The 16,023-nt window shown below is 42.5% G+C and overlaps 1 protein-coding gene across 1 annotated transcript in view; it reads right to left on the bottom strand.

Moving 5' to 3' along the window:
• Window positions 1-8,989: 8,989 nt before the first annotated feature.
• The window catches only part of CALB1 (calbindin 1), a 122,676-nt gene continuing 115,642 nt past the window's right edge, over window positions 8,990-16,023 (bottom strand). Inside the window, exons 8-11 of the mRNA XM_075353102.1 lie at window positions 14,544-14,583; window positions 14,083-14,136; window positions 12,347-12,418; window positions 8,990-12,043 (exon numbers count right to left, since the gene is read on the bottom strand). Of these exons, the coding sequence (XP_075209217.1) occupies window positions 11,930-12,043; window positions 12,347-12,418; window positions 14,083-14,136; window positions 14,544-14,583 (280 nt within the window). The 3' untranslated portion in view covers window positions 8,990-11,929. The remainder of the gene's footprint in view (window positions 12,044-12,346; window positions 12,419-14,082; window positions 14,137-14,543; window positions 14,584-16,023) is intronic.

The raw sequence follows: 16,023 nt of genomic DNA, 5'->3' as shown, positions 1-16,023 counted from the left end.
CTTTTAGGATTGTCGTGACGCCACTCTCAGTATTGCGGTCAGCGGGGACCGCCACTGCAGATTAAGGGATGCCTGGGGCTGATGGTGGGTGCAGTCAGTATATTAGCCCCCTGAGAGTGAGGCAAGCCCCAGGCCCCGGTGTATGTGTGTGGGACCACAGGTCGCAGAATGACTCAAACACAGTCCAAGAAGTCTTTCAACGTGTTTACTCACTGTTTGGAGGTCACGGTGAGATGCCCGGGCGACACTGTGATAACCAGGTTGAACCAGGAATTCCAGGAGGCCGTTCTGAGGGTAGCTGTCCACTCGCCTTCCTTGCACTCTTTCTGTTTTAGGAGGATCCTTTGCTTGAAGCGTGGTGGGACCCCTCCAGGGAAGCTGTTACCACCCCGCTCCCCTCTCTCTGGCTCGTCTGCCGCCAGCGTGGCCTTGGTGGGATGGCTTCTGGCCCTGTCCCCTTATGGGCCTGGTGATTGCTGCTTGGCTCAAGCTCTGTGTAGTCGTGGTGAGGGCATGAAGTACCCCCTCCACCTGTAGGTTAAGCAGCTCTGGATGATCTGCTGCCTGTACTGGGGATCTAGTTCCCCTTGTGTGCTCGGATACCGGGATCTCCGTACTCAGCCACCCTTCTCTCTCTGGATGGTTTTCAGGCCGACCCACGGTACTCCTTTCTCCCCCGCTTTCAGCTACTGCACTCCTCAGGACCTGTCTGACACGAGAGCTCCTCTGCTCCCTTCCACACACTTCAACTTCTTCCTCCAGACTCTCCTCTTCCTCTCTCTCTCTGCCCTGCTTCCTAGCAACCAGCCCCTGAACACACCCCCAGCTGGGAATTGAAAGTTAACTCCTTCTGGCTACTCAAGGGTCCCCTCTGGTGATGTGGGAGGCCTGATCACTATATGTTTGTGTGTGCACCTCATCCTGGCCTTTGGAGATTACCTGGAAGCATTGCTCCCGCATGGGTGCAATACTCTGTGGTGCCTGACCAGGTCAGGGGCGCCACATATGTGTGTGTTTTTTATTTCTAATAAAGGATTTTTTCGGGCGTGTGTGTGTTTATTTACTGTAATTTACAGATTAATCATGAAAGGAATCTCGGGGAGACGCCTGACATGATTAATCTAGGATTTAGTGGCAGCTATGGGCTGCCATTAACTCCTTATTACCCCGATTTGCCAAAGCACTAGGGCAAATCGGGAAGAGCCGGGTACAGCCCCAGAACTGTCGCATATAATGTATGCGGCAATTCTGGGCGGCTGCTGACTGATATTGTTAGGGTGGGGGGCTCCCCATAACGTGGAGCTCCCCATCCTGAGAATGCCAGCCTTCAGCTGTATGGCTTTATCTGGCTGGCATTAAAATTGGGGGCGACCGCACGCCATTTTTTTTTAATTATTTATTTATTTTACTGCACAGTATAGATACGCCCACCGGCTGCTGTGATTGGGTGCAGTGAGTCACCTGTCACTCAGTGTGGGGGCGTGTCTCACTGCAACCAATCATAGGCGCCGGTGGGCGGGGAAAGCAGGGAATAGGAGATTGTTTAATGAGCGGCCGGCTTTTTCAAAATAGTAAAAGCCGCCGCAGCAGTGTGAATGCCGTGCAGCGCCGCACCGGTGATCGGGGAACGGTAAGTATGAGAGAGGGGGGGGAAACTGACCGACAGACTGTGAGAGAGGGACAGAGAGACCGACAGAGAGACCGACTGACAGACTCAGGGAGATTGACCGACATACACAGAAATAGAAAGAATAGCCGACATCACTAGAAATAAAAACACCAAACGGACACGGACTATAGGTAGATGCATACGTGTTTACTAACATGTGTGCACATACCCATAGACTTTCATTGTGTCCACGTGTGCGTGCTCCGTGCAGATAACAGACATGCATCCGTGCAAAACGCAAACACATACGGATCACGGACACGCACACACGGACATAATGAAATAACGCACGTGTGACCACAATCATAGATTAACATTGGTGCACGTTTGGCCGTGTCTCCGGTATATACGGAAACGGACCAAACACGCACATGTATCACGGACGTGTGAAGGGGGCCTAACATACAGTAGTTTACTTTTGAGGATATTGTTTTCCATGGAGGAACAAAACGGAGGTTCTGTTACTGTGTAGGGCGGCACAATGTTGCTTTTTCAAGAATGTGTACTAGAAGCAATCAACTATAGATGACTATGTGTTATTTTCTGCAGACATGAGTCCTGGCTGCAAGACGTTATTGCAGTCTGCGCCAAATGAAAAGGAAAAAAGAAGATGAATGACTTCACTGGTAAGTCAGTGTATTACATGTACACGCACATTATACACTATAATTATGTACAGAGCTCCTAAGCTTAATATCACAGGTGATCACTGTATTACCTGTACACTATACACTACAGTATGTCAGGAGCTTCTGTGTATAATGTCACCAATGTATTACCAGTACTCCAGAGTCACAGTCATCTCTCTATTTTTGCAGACCAGTGACGGATTAAGGGTTGGGAAACCTCATTTCCATCTGGGACTCTACATTTAAATGTGGTTTATTTCTTTCAGTGCAGCATGAGTTAATGTCGTTTTGTTTTCCAGCAGTTCCTAGCTGAGTGTTTCAGCTGCAGCTGCTTTGTAGCCACACCCCTTCAGGATTAAGTAGCAGTGGTTTACCAGCAATCTTTGCTAAAGATACAAATTAATTTGTTCTCTGGCCGCCTTGGTGGAAGGTCCTGTGTAGCAGTGTTCCAGAAGCTGGACTTTATCCTTTTTTTGTTGCTGTTTTCCCCTGTTTGTCTTACCTTTCCGTGTGTAAAATTAGTGCAATGGTGTGGTTAGTGTCTCCCACCTGCCAACACACTAGCCAGAGTATCTACAGGGTTTTCTCAGGGCCTCAGGTTCCTGCTTGGTGACAGATGAGGAGACTGGCTAGGAGAGTAGAAACAGCTACAGGTGAGGATAGGAGGTGTCCAATTTATCCCTCTCACTAGGGCTCAGGCCCACTGTTGTTATAGTGTCCTCTGTGTTTCCCCATACTTGTATTGTTTGTTGTATTTTTATTGTGTGTCAGGTTTCCCGTTTATCTGAACGCACATGCCACGTTTGTCATACACGACAGCATGGCATTATCTTCAGCCCTTTAAATTTTTTCCCTGTGTCAGTATGGCTCAGGCAGCTGTGTTCGCACACCTGATCCAGACCCTCTCTCAGGAGGTCATGGATCTGCACTCTCAGGTTGTGCAGCAACTGCAGCAGATTTTTGGGTTTCTGGTCTCAACGCATGCCCAGGTACAAACAGAACCCAAGATAGCCCTCCCGCATACGTTTTCTGGTGGGAAGGACAAGTTTACCACCTTTAGGGAGGTCTGCAAGTTGTACTTCAGGCTCTGCCCTCATACTCCCAGGAATGCGGAACAGCGAGTGGGGATAGTCCCGGTTGCGGGAAGATCCCCAGTCCTGGGCCTTCTCACTGCCTACAGACTTGCAGTAATTGCGATCGGTATATGAATTTTTTTGCAGAGTTGGCCCCTGGTATATGGCAATCTAATCTAATCTAATCGTTGCCATACCTTAATAAATGATTTACAAAAAAACATCAGAATTGCTTTCCACCAAAAATTATTAATCTGTTTATTTTCATATCTAAATGTGTCTTTGGCTTCAACTGTATACAACGCATATTCACAATTATTAACCTGTGAATAGACCTATAGGTAGGACCTATGAATGTACAGTACAGACCAAACGTTTAGACACACCTTCTCATTCAAAGAGTTTTCTTTATTTTCAGGACTCTGAAAATTGTAGATTCTCATTGAAGGCATCAAAACTATGAATTAAAACATATGGAATGAAATACTTAAAAAAGTGTGAAACTGAAAATATGTCTTATATTCTAGGTTCTTCAAAGTAGCCACCTTTTGCTTTGATTACTGCTTTTCACACTCTTGGCATTCTCTTGATAAGCTTCAAGAGGTAGTCACCGGATATGGTTTTCCAACAGTCTTGAAGGAGTTCCCAGAGATGCTTAGCACTTGTTGGCCCTTTTGCCTTCACTCTGCGGTCCAGCTCAGCCCAAACCATCTCGATTGGGTTCAGGCCTGGTGACTGTGGAGACCAGGTCATCTGGCATGGCACCCCATCACTCTCTTTCTTAGTCAAATAGCCCTTACACAGCCTGGAGGTGTGTTTGGGGTCATTGTCCTGTTGAAAAATAAATGATAGTCCAACTAAACGCAAACCGGATGGAATAGCACGCCGCTGCAAGATGCTGTGGTAGGCATGCTGGTTCAGTATGCTTTCAATTTTGAATAAATCCCCAACAGTGTCACCAGCAAAGCACCCCCACACATCACACCTCCTCCGCCATGCGTCATGGTGGGAACCAGCCATGTAGAGTCCATCCGTTCACCTTTTCTACAAACACACGGTGGTTGGTACCAAAGATCTCAAACTTGGACTCATCAGACCAAAGCACAGATTTCCACTGGTCTAATGTCCATTCCTTGTGTTCTTTAGCCCAAACAAGTCTCTTCTGCTTGTTGCCTGTCCTTAGCAGTGGTTTCCTAGCAGCTATTTTACCATGAAGGCCTGCTGCACAAAGTCTCCTCTTAACAGTTGTTCTAGAGATGAGAAGGTGTGTCCAAACTTTTGGTCTGTACTGTACCTATATATAACATATGGATAGACGTATAGACAGACTTGTTATGATCCGGAACCATGGAAGACCACCACAAATCATTGGTAGAAGGTGACAAGAGCATTGCAAACTAATCTGGCCACCATCCCCTTACTAACCATCACAACTAGAAGTAGCTGAGGGGTGAACTAACATCCTGTGCACCGCGAACCCAGCCGGAGAACTAACTATCCTAAAGGAAGGAAAGATGAATAACTCTCTGCCTCAGAAAATAGACAAGAATAGCAAGCCCCCCACATTCAAAGACTGTGGTGATATAGGAAAAACACAATACACAGGTAGATGACAGGATTAGCAAAAGGTGAGGCCCCCACTGACTAAAATAGGAAAGGACAGGAAAGGGACTCATGGTGGCCAGAGAAAAACCCTGCAAAATACTAAATTCCTGATAGTACAAAAAGGCCCTCAGATTGCACGATCTGAACTCCGTCCTATACCAGGTGCTTTTGTCATACCAATGAACAGAAAACAAGAATCATAACAAATTCAGCAAGCCACATACACATGGACCCAAATGAGCTATACTCCAAACAGAACTGCAAGGAGTTCCCTAGCCAAGCAACTGAGGGGGAAAATCCCTGCATGCAAATACTCTGAAAACAACCACAGCAAATGACAAACCCAGATAAGAGCAAAAGAACCAGACAATAAATAAAGAGCAAGCACTTATCTGGGGTAGATGTGGTGTGGAGCAAAATGAAGCAGGCTGGCGATACAAAGAACAACTGGCACAGCCTGCAATCAGACCAGGATTTAAATAAGCAGAGAGTTAGCAAGGGAAACACCCATTGCACAACACACCTGGTCCAAGTCCAAACCATTCCTGGCCACCAGAAGGAGCCTCCCAGCAGCCAAAACATAACTAACATTCACAACACAGACTTGTTAATGGACCAATGACTACCGTGTTGCCTCGAAAATAAACCCTAGCATAAGTTTACAGGAATTTTGGAGTATGCTTGAAATATAGGCCCTACTCCAAAAATAAGTCATAGTTACAGTCAGGGCCAGCATTAGCAGCAGTCAAACTGCACAATTTTTCAGGGCCCTCACTCTCTTAGTAACCCCAAAAGTTGTATTCCGAGGTTAAGATTGTTTAAGGACCTTTGATGACTTCACAGTCATGTGACATTATGAGATCAAAGGTCTCTTAATTGCAGGAGTCTTAAAAAGAACTGAACAGGAGACAGGCTGGTATGCAGAACTGGCATTAGGGGGACGGGAGAGCAAATGGGGTAATTTCATAAGGCCCCCATTCTCCTAGGAGCCAAAGAATTTGTATCCTGATGATACGACTGCTTCAGGACCTTTCTGACATCACGATATGTGACTACGTTGTTGTCACCAAAAGGTCTCTTAATTGCAGGAGACAGGCTGTGTGTGTATGGATAGATAGACAAGGTTTGGTGGTTTATGTTGATGTTCTAGAATGTAATATGGTTATATCTGAATGAAAGTTGATTTTTTTGTTAAAAAGAAAGTGGATTGTTGTTCATGGAGAAAAAAATAAGACAACCTCTGAAAGTAAGCCCCAGCCCATCTTTCGGAGAATAAAGTAATATGAGACCCTGTCTTATTTTCGGGGAAACACGGTAGATCTATGGATGTGGAAAAGTTTAAGGCTGGCTTTTAAAATAAATGTAAAATGTTGCCAAGTAAGAATGCTTTCAAAAGTTCAAGTGTTAATGGTTTATTTTTATCATTTAAGAAAATGCAATAGGAATGAACAAAACACAAATATAAATTGAATCAATATTTGGTGTGACAAAACAGAATTATTCTTTTCTCGAGGACATTTGCACATGGTTTTTGAAGGAAATCTGCAGGAGGTTGTTCCAAACATCTAGGAGAACTAGCCACTGATCTTCTGTGGGTGTAGGCTTAAGCAAAGACTTTTCTACTTTTAATGTAATCTAACACAGTGTTGATGATGTTGAGAGCAAGGTTCCATATAAGTTCCATATAATCACTTCCAGGACTCCATGTCGGCTCACTCCATTACCAACAAATTGAGCACTGCTCATTTTCCAACACTTTGCAGTATGGTACCCCAACTATTGTCAGCTCACAGTATATTATGTCATCAAAGGTCTGATGCTGAGGAAAGAGACTCCTTCAAATATTTAAAGACAAGCTGTCAGGTGCAATACACCAGAACCACGAGCAGTTCAGAGTGTATATTGCTAATCCCTGCCTAACGGTCCCTGTATTTAGTAGCATAGAGAAAGAGATCTTTAGAAAACGTATTTCTAAAGATCCTTTATGATATGCTAATGAGGCCAGGGACTAGTCACAAGGACGTTAGTTCCTGCGCTCATTCCACCCTCTTAGCATGTTAGCACGCCCACAGGGGCATGATAACATGCTATTCAATGCCCAGTGTTATCAGTGGCGACGCGCGTACCTGCATCCAATGTCACTACTTAAGAATGCCGGGCTTAGAGTCAGAATGCCCCGCACTTCTGGTCATGCGCACTATGATGCCAAGTGTACGCGTCCCGGATTCAGAGAGGTCTAGTACGGATGACCTGAAGCGCTGGGACGTCGATCATGCGCACTGACCCTAAGCACGTCATTTTGAAGCAGTGACAACAGACGCAGATATGTGCGTCACCGCTGATTACGCTGGGCATTGAATAGCATATTTTTACGCCCCATGTGGGCAAAATGAGCACAGGCACTAACACCCTTGCAACTAGTCCCTGTTCTCATTAGCATATTATAAAGGATCTTTAGAAATAGTTTTTCTAAAGATCTCTTTATCTATGCTACTAGATACAGGGACGGTTAGGCAGGGATTAGCAATGTGCACCCAGAACTGTTTGTGGTTCTGGGTGCATATTACACCTGACAGGTTCCCTTTAAGTAAATAGCAAATATCAATAAAACATTGTCTTGTATGAAGCAGAGACGGGCGATTAATTTCCAGGAGGGGCCATGTGACAGTCAGTTATTGTTGGGGAAGGCCAACAAGTAGCTTGAAATTTATTCTGTTCAATATTAATATTATTATTAACATCACCTTATTATAATTTTAATATTCATTTTTATCACTAAATGTTAAGCAGAATTATGATTGGACTTACTATATCAAGTATTCTTATCAGTAGCAGCTTATCAAAACCATATCATTTACTGCTCTTTATAAAGCTTATATAAAGCAGCACGTCATACTGCTCCTGTTATTCGGCCTTTATGCCTTGATTAACAGTTCTCCCTGAAACGCTCTTTACAGCCTGATTCAAGTTTCAGATTTTTCTCTTGTGGGATTGTCTTTCCCAGTAATACAGGCTGGATGTGTGCTCTGTGTGTATCCAGAGTGCTGCTGTCTTTACTTGCTTTCATTTGTCAGCTTAGTACTAATACTGCAGTTCTTTCCTTTACATGAGCTTTCTTCCTTCCCATTGCTGCTGTTGCGCATTGCCACAGTAATGATGTCTTCACTAAAATGGTGCTGGAGTCTGTGCATGCGGGTACCACGATCTCCAGCACCATTTTATTGAAGACACTGTGGAAAAGACTATGAGCAGCAGGGGCATGTGCGCTGATGTAAAAAAAAATCTCCGTCTGCTCCACAGTGTCTTCAATAACATGGCGCCGAAGATGGTGGTCTGCGCATGTGCAAACTCCAGCGCCATTTTTATGAAGACATCATTACTGTGGCAATGTGAAAGCACCGCCAACTGCAGCAAAGGTGGCGCAATATTTAAATAAAGAAAAAGGGGCTTGCAATAGTGGACACAGGAGGAGGAATATACACAAAGGCCCACCACCGCTCAACATGTAATCAAAGTGCAGTGCATTTCTGTAACTTTGATTACAGATATTTCAGCAACCAAGCATCCAATCTTCCAATAAAAGGTATGCCGGGAATCAGCATTCTAGTGCCAGTATGGGGCTGGCTTTACTTCATATAGCAAAATCTTGATGGTAGGTTCCCTTTAATCTTTCCATTGGCAGAGAGAGGGAAGGAATGTGCTGGTGGAGACTTTTACATGGGTAATGGATACCAAGGGGGTACCAACTAGGCAGTGTCTAAACAATAGAGCTGAGTTTTAGGTACATCACAGTTTATCTGTGCCTCGGATGAAGGAAAGCACAGCTATAAGTAAAAAGTGACCTCATGAATGCCTATATCTACTTCAACATTAATGGACGTCAAGAAAAAATCAAGGGACACCAGAATTTATCAATGATGATACTTGACTTCAACCCTCTAGAACAGCGATTTTGTCTCACATCCCAGTCAATCACATTAATCTATCTCCAGCCTGAATGATAACAGACGCCATTCTTTCCAATAAATGGTTTATTTATGCAACTTCTCAGTTGACTTCAAAATAATAGACCAAGGCAGCTTGCAGATTGAAACTGTACAGTTTTTTTATATTGTTCTCTTCATCACTGGCCACAAGTGTATATTTATTAGAAGATACATTATTAATCTTGTATTCAGTTCTCAAAGAATAAAATAAGACATAGCATTTAGTTACCGAACGCTAGAAGTCGTGCTACTGTGCAGATGATCAGATTTGTAATTGAAGTCCGGGAGCTGAGGTCTCACGGGATGTGGTTGTATGGAGAGGCCGTGTTTGTATGTATACTCACAAACAGAAGATCTCGTAGACTCCCTGTGTAATGGCTCAGATGGCTGTCACTTACTGATTAGGACCACCCACTGGACTACTAAACCCAAAGTAAGCAGAGATTTAAAACTCAAATTATGCTGAATGTTTTCCTACAAATCTTCCGATATATATCAATCAGTTCTTTCTGCTTTAAAACATAGTGCTAGTAGATCACGCTCTATAATTAAACTTGACAGCTGTACATGGAAATTGTATGTCCGACGTCAGACCCCATTTAGCAATTTAAATATATTTATAATCTATAGAAAACTTACATGTACCAGGCACTGGTGTATGATCTTTGCCATGTATGTTTAACTCTGAAATACTGCGGCATTTCAGTGAAAAACATAGTCTAATAGCCGCTGAGGACCAAACCGCATGGGAGACTAGTGAGACAGTCGGGTCACTGACGGCTTCTCCTCGCCCACTCTCCTGGACTGACAGGTCTTTGCCAGAGTCCTCTTTTAGGAAGAGACCGGTCATTCGGAACCCGTCTGTATCACTTGTCTCTCTTGGTCTCCGGCGACTACTAGACTGTTTTTTTCTGAAATGTTGCAGCGTTTCAGAGTTAAACATATATAACTGAAATCATACAGCCGGGGATCAGCTGTTAGGTTCCCTTTAATGAGACTTGTTCCTTTTTAGTTTAAGCCTTTCAAGACCAGGTCATTTTCCTTTTTTTTTTTTTTATTGCCTCCTATTGTATTCTATTGCAATGCGTGGTGGCCCAAAAAACGTAAATCTGGCATTTTTTTATTTTTTTTTTCATTACGCTGTTTACCAATCCGACTGCTTTATTTTATATTTTGATACTTCGAACATTTCTAAACTCAGCAATACCAAATATGTGGATTGTTTTATTTATTTATTTCATCAATGGGGCAAAAGGGGGGTGATTTGAGCTTTTGTGAGAGTTTTTGTTTACCTTTTTTTCCCCATTTTTTATTGTATTTACTAATGCCCTTAGGGGACCTGAATCTGCTATTGTCCGATAGTGTCTGCTATACAGAGCAGGGCATCCGCACCACTCTGTATAGCATAAATCACAATCTCGACGTTCACATGAGGATCATATTGACAGACACAAGGGTCATCAGTTGACCCCTGGATGTCATGAAAAACCATTGTCGCCCTGAGATCAAGTCATGGGTACGCCGATGGGAACGGGGAATGGCATGCTCCCTGCCGGCGCGTGTTAAATCCCGCTGTCAGAGATTGACAGCAGGGTTTAACTGGTTAACAGCCGTGGGAAGATCTCTGATCCACCTGTGGCTGTTAGAGGCACATGACGGCTGAATAAATCAGCCATCATGTGCAGGGAAAGATGCGGGCTTGGCTTTTGAGCCAACATCAAAGGCAGGGACACAAACTTTGACTCAAATTTTTATCAAACGTTGTGAAGAGGTTAAGTCTATGCACTGAGTTGGTATTTTAGTATCAGAAAACCTGAGTTCTAATCCCTAAATAGAAAAATAATGAAAAATAGGCAGATAATTTTAGATCTATTGGTATGTAAGGGTTCACATTAATGTTAATATTTACAATAGGTTTAGTGGATGCGTGTGAATAAAAACAGCAGGTCCATACAACCACCCTCCCTGAGATAGACAAAGTAAAGTCCAGATAACCGATCAATATCTCTAAATACTGTAGAGTCCCTTTACCATCATTCCTATAACAGGTATGCTGTGGCTCTATTGCATCTAATACATCTTGTTTAATGCTTCAATGTCTTTAAATGGAATTTGTCTCAGACAGCATGCAGGCAGCATGTTATAGAGTAGAAAGAGCTGTCCAGCGAGATATATAGTTTGTGGGTTAAAATATATAACTTCTAATTCAATTACGTAATTTCTGCTTTTTCTACACTTAGGAGTCCAGTGGGCGGTAGTTCCAGTAGTTCCGCCCACTGGACTCCTAACCTTAAAATGAGCAGAATTCAAATTATTCTAAATCCTTTCCTACAAAAATATATATCATTTTGCTCAGCTCTTCTTACTCTCCAGCCTACAGACCAAATAGGATGTTTGATATGACAGGTTCCCTTTAAGAAACAAAAAAAGTAATTGTACCAAACCCATTCAATAAAATAAAGATCGGCGTTAAGGTTCATACATGTGCCAAGATCCTGCGCTCTGACCCTGCCATAAATTGTGCGTCACCGCCTCAGTTTAGCCTTCAGTATCTTGTGCAGCAGCATCCCTGAGGTCTCTGGAGGCAGGGCTTGCTGTGACTTGTAGTTCCACAGGAGTGACAGATCTATGGGTTGTGTGGCTTGGATTTCACCAGTGTTTACAGGGATTTTTAGGGCTCTTTTAATAATACAAGAAAACCTATTCAGCACATAGCCCCCGCTACTTCTCTTCACAAACATACTTGATGTCTCTGACCAAGACATTCTTCTGTTTCTTCCCTGTAGTTACAAAAACTGTACATTACAAACAGTATAGAAACAAATTAAAAAGGAAAAAAAAAAAAAAGAATAATTTGCAGCACATTCTGGCTAATTCTCTATATGCAGTTAGATTTACAGATATAAAAGAAGTTGGGTGTAAGAGCCTATTCCTCCTAGAGATTGTGAGATACAGCAGAAGACGTCGCTAGTTTTCATCGGCACAAAGGACTAGAGCCAGCTCCGTTCTGTACAGCTTCCCTCCGTCTGATAAGGCCATGATGCTTTTCTTGTAGGTTGAAATGTTGTTAATGTCTAGTTCCTATTTAAAGAAGAGATAATACCTTGTAATCCAATTTGGAAATCCACGTGAACCTCCCAATTTACACAGCGGTCAATGTAACACATTGCCTCATCCGAAAATCACTCCTTGCTTTGTTTTATACTTTATCGCGGAATTACTTTTATAGGTTTTTACTATATCGTACCCATTGCTGCAGCGGTATTCTTATGCCTTCGGCATTTCTTCCCTTTATCCGCCTTTTATAAATTAGCCAGATTTTTTTTGCTTTAAATCTAATTTAAAACCAAATTATCCCTTCCAAAAATAAAGTCAGAGATTTACCTTTTTATCCTTCTCGCAGAGATCTTTCAGTAAGGCGTCCAATTCATTTTCATCTATATAGCCGCTGTTATCCTGTATGATGAATGAAAAGTCGTCAAAAAAAAGACGAGCATTTAATGTGCTGGGCTGCTGCCTCCGAGACCATGCTTCATGCAAATGAGCCAATGAATAATTTTTACTGACTTTTTTTTAATGAATTCTAAAGTTTAATGGAGTTTTCTTGTTTTTTTTTTATACTCTGGAAGTGGAGATTATCAGTGAGCTGTAACTGGCATAAGGCAGCAATGGAAACGTTAAACTAATGGGACTAAAGTAAAGCAAACATGAAGAATACAGAAGCCGAGGACCAGCTCATCATCATGGACATGAAGGCCATGGCAGTATGGCTGGTTTGAAGACTGGTACTGCTCTTAAACCAAGAATTTGTGTTAGTCATAAACTATCAAATCCTAAAAGTATACTGACCCTCATTAAAAAAAAATGAGTAAATAAATTGACAATTTGTTCATAAATTGACCTTGTTGGTGGTGTCTGTCTCTGCACATCGACGTATCACAGGATAAGGATCAGCCAGTTGGATTTCAGTTGCCTGATGCTTTTTTAGCAGGGAAATAAGTCACAGAGTGACGTCCCAATTTCTTGAAAATGTGTAAATAAATTGACAATTGGCCCCGCCATTCACCTTGTCGGTGGTGTTTGTCACCGCACGCCGACGTGTCACAGGATAAGGATCAGCCAGTTGGATTTCAGTTTCCTGATCCTTTTTTTAGCAAGGAAATAACTCACATAGAGTGACATCCCAATCTTTTGAAAATGTGTAAATAAATTGACAATTGGCCCCGCCATTCAACTTGTCGGTGGTGTTTGTCACTGCACACCAACGTATCACAGGATAAGGATCAGCCGGTTGGAATTCAGTTTCCTGACCTTTTTTTAGCAGGGAAATAAGTCCCATAGAGTAACTGGCACCACTCATGAATCCTGAACTTGAATTAGCCATAAACTATCAAATCATAAAAGTATCCCAACCCTCTTGAAAATGTATAATTAAATTAACAACTGGCCCTGCTATTCCCCTTGTCGGTGGTGTGTGTCACTGCACACCAACGTATCACATGGAAGGATCAGACAGAGACGGTAGGAATTCAGTTGCCTCATCCTTTTTTTTTTTTAGCAAGGAAATAAGTCACATGGAGTGACATTCCAAATCTCTTGAAAATGTGTAAATAAATCGACAATTGGCCCTGCTATTCACCTTGTCAGTAGTGTCTGTCACTGCACACCACCGGAATCACAGTATAATTATCAGCCGGTTGGAATTCAGTTGCCTGATACTTTTTTTTTTTAGCAGGGAAATAAGTCACATAGAGTAACTGGCACCCATCGTGAACCCTAAACTTGAATTAGCCATAAACTATCAAATCATAAAAGTATCCTAACACTCTTGAAAATGTGTAATTAAATTGACAACTGGCCCCACCATTCACCTACTGTGGTGTCTGTCACTGCACGCCGACGTATCACAGGATAAGGATCAGCCGGTTGTAATTCAGTTGCCTGATCCTTTTTTAGCAGGGAAATAAGTCACATAGAGTGATGGCAAACTTATTATTTTAGATCGGACAACCCCTTCAAGAGTCCCCCTTTATATATAGGCATTTTAGAATGTAATGAATTTAAAATAATGCATACATATCACAGCAGAACAGCTATATAAAGAAAACCCAGAAACATACCTTGTCATATAATTCAAAGGCTTTGTTAAATTCTTTGCCACACATCTTAACACCCTGTAACATAATAATAATAATAATAATAATAATAATAAAAATAATATCTGCCATAATATACAACAACAAACTAAAATTCTGACGTCAGCTGAGCACCTAAATTGCTTAGGAGGGGTGCAATTTATGTGGTTGGGGTTTCCTAAATGCATTTACTCCTGTGTTACATTGACAGCCGCTTCTAAAAGAAAAGTAATTAGTGCCAGTATGGGGGACGCAGGGGACATTGTGAATGGGATATAAAGGAGGCCTTCGAGGGAGGGTAGGCACTCTGGCAATTTAAGGGCTAATGGAAGTAAAAATAAAAATTCTTCTAAATCTACAGATCAATGAGAAGGAGAATTTTCATATCGGACCAAGAGCTGTAACGGTAAGATATTTATGAGTAAGAGAAGGAATTGAACTCGTACCTGAAATTTTAGAAGAAAGTTTTCTTGGATTGGCAGCAATCTTAGGAAGAGAAAAAGTTTTCAATATTAGTGATCACTTACTTGGGTTAAGACAAAAAAGAATGTACTCAGACTAAGCAAGTAATATCTCTGGGAGTTATTTACAGACTGTCCATTTTAAGGTTTCCCAACAATATAATTTTCCAACAGGTTTTCACAATATAAACTAAGGTGATCACCTTTAAAGCCTCTATTACAGCAGTCTAACCACCTTTCTATAACCCCCAGTCTCTTTTATATATCCAAAAAGACCTTTTATAATCCACCCATATGGCACATTGCTGTCAGATTGGCGTTGCAGGTCTCGCTCGTCGCCTCCTCTCTCCCTCACAATCACTTTCTTACTGCTTTAGGTCATGTGGTTGACACGTTTTATGTCATCCACACAGTGCCCTCAATCTCACTCCTGCGCATGCGCACTGAGCCCTCTACCCTACTGATGGCAAAGCAAAGTACTGTAATGGGCATGTACCAGGAGAGGCCAAAGAGCACTTATGACCCAAAAGCAAATATGGCACATGCGCATTACAGTAGGGCAGCGTGAAGTACACCTGCACAGGAGTGTGATTGAGGGCGCTGTTTGGAGCACATAGGACTCGCCCTCTACATGACGTAGGCCAGAAATAGCAGCGATAGATAAGGCACGGTGCAAGCCCAGCGATGCCCATTGGACCGGACCATGACGCATGCGTGATTATAAAACATAATTTTTAGGATATGCAGAGGAGTTTGAGGACTTATATGCAGGTTACTAGACTACTATAAAAGAATTAAAGCTGGTGGCTTTACTTTATATTGGAAAAACCAGGTGACAGGTTTCCTTTAGAGGCGCTATCCTATCTATTATTTTATCAAACTCCTTTTATCCTAATCACCACTATAGAGCGACCCACCATGGTGATGTGTCTAATATCCTCCTCTTCGGGCTCCAGTTCTTCCATAAATGAGTCTCCCTGCCCAACGTGCAGTAATTCAGTGTTGCCCATTGCAAAGCTGTAAACTACATTTCCCACAGCCGCCCTGCCTATTCTCCAGAGTCCACGCTCCGGCTTTATACACAGAAGACATTAACTTCTCATCCAAACTGCTGAGATGAGATGACGGAAATGCACATGGAGCGGTGAATAATTATATCAATAAATGTAAATCCTGTCTGTCCGATCGCTCTGTGTAAAGGTCTAATATCCTCAATCCCCCAGCAAAGACTTCTGTGTGCTTTTTAATTTTATCTAAAGATATATTACTGCTTGTGTATTTTCTCCTGGCTCTAACAACTGTTTCTGTCGCTCTTAGTACCCAATTACAGTGCAGGTTTCATTTTACAAGTTACTCAAAAAAAATTAAAGGAGAGCTTTGATTTATTGATGTGGGCAGCCAAGACACTTTCTCTTTCAGAAAATTTAGAAAGTTGAAGCCCAATTGCATTCACAGGGGTCAGGGG

The sequence above is a fragment of the Anomaloglossus baeobatrachus genome, chromosome 6 (genome assembly GCF_048569485.1).
Source record: "Anomaloglossus baeobatrachus isolate aAnoBae1 chromosome 6, aAnoBae1.hap1, whole genome shotgun sequence".
Classification (NCBI taxonomy): Eukaryota; Metazoa; Chordata; class Amphibia; order Anura; family Aromobatidae; genus Anomaloglossus; species Anomaloglossus baeobatrachus.
Note: the sequence above shows the minus strand (reverse complement) of the source record. Positions and strands in the feature narration are given on the sequence as shown.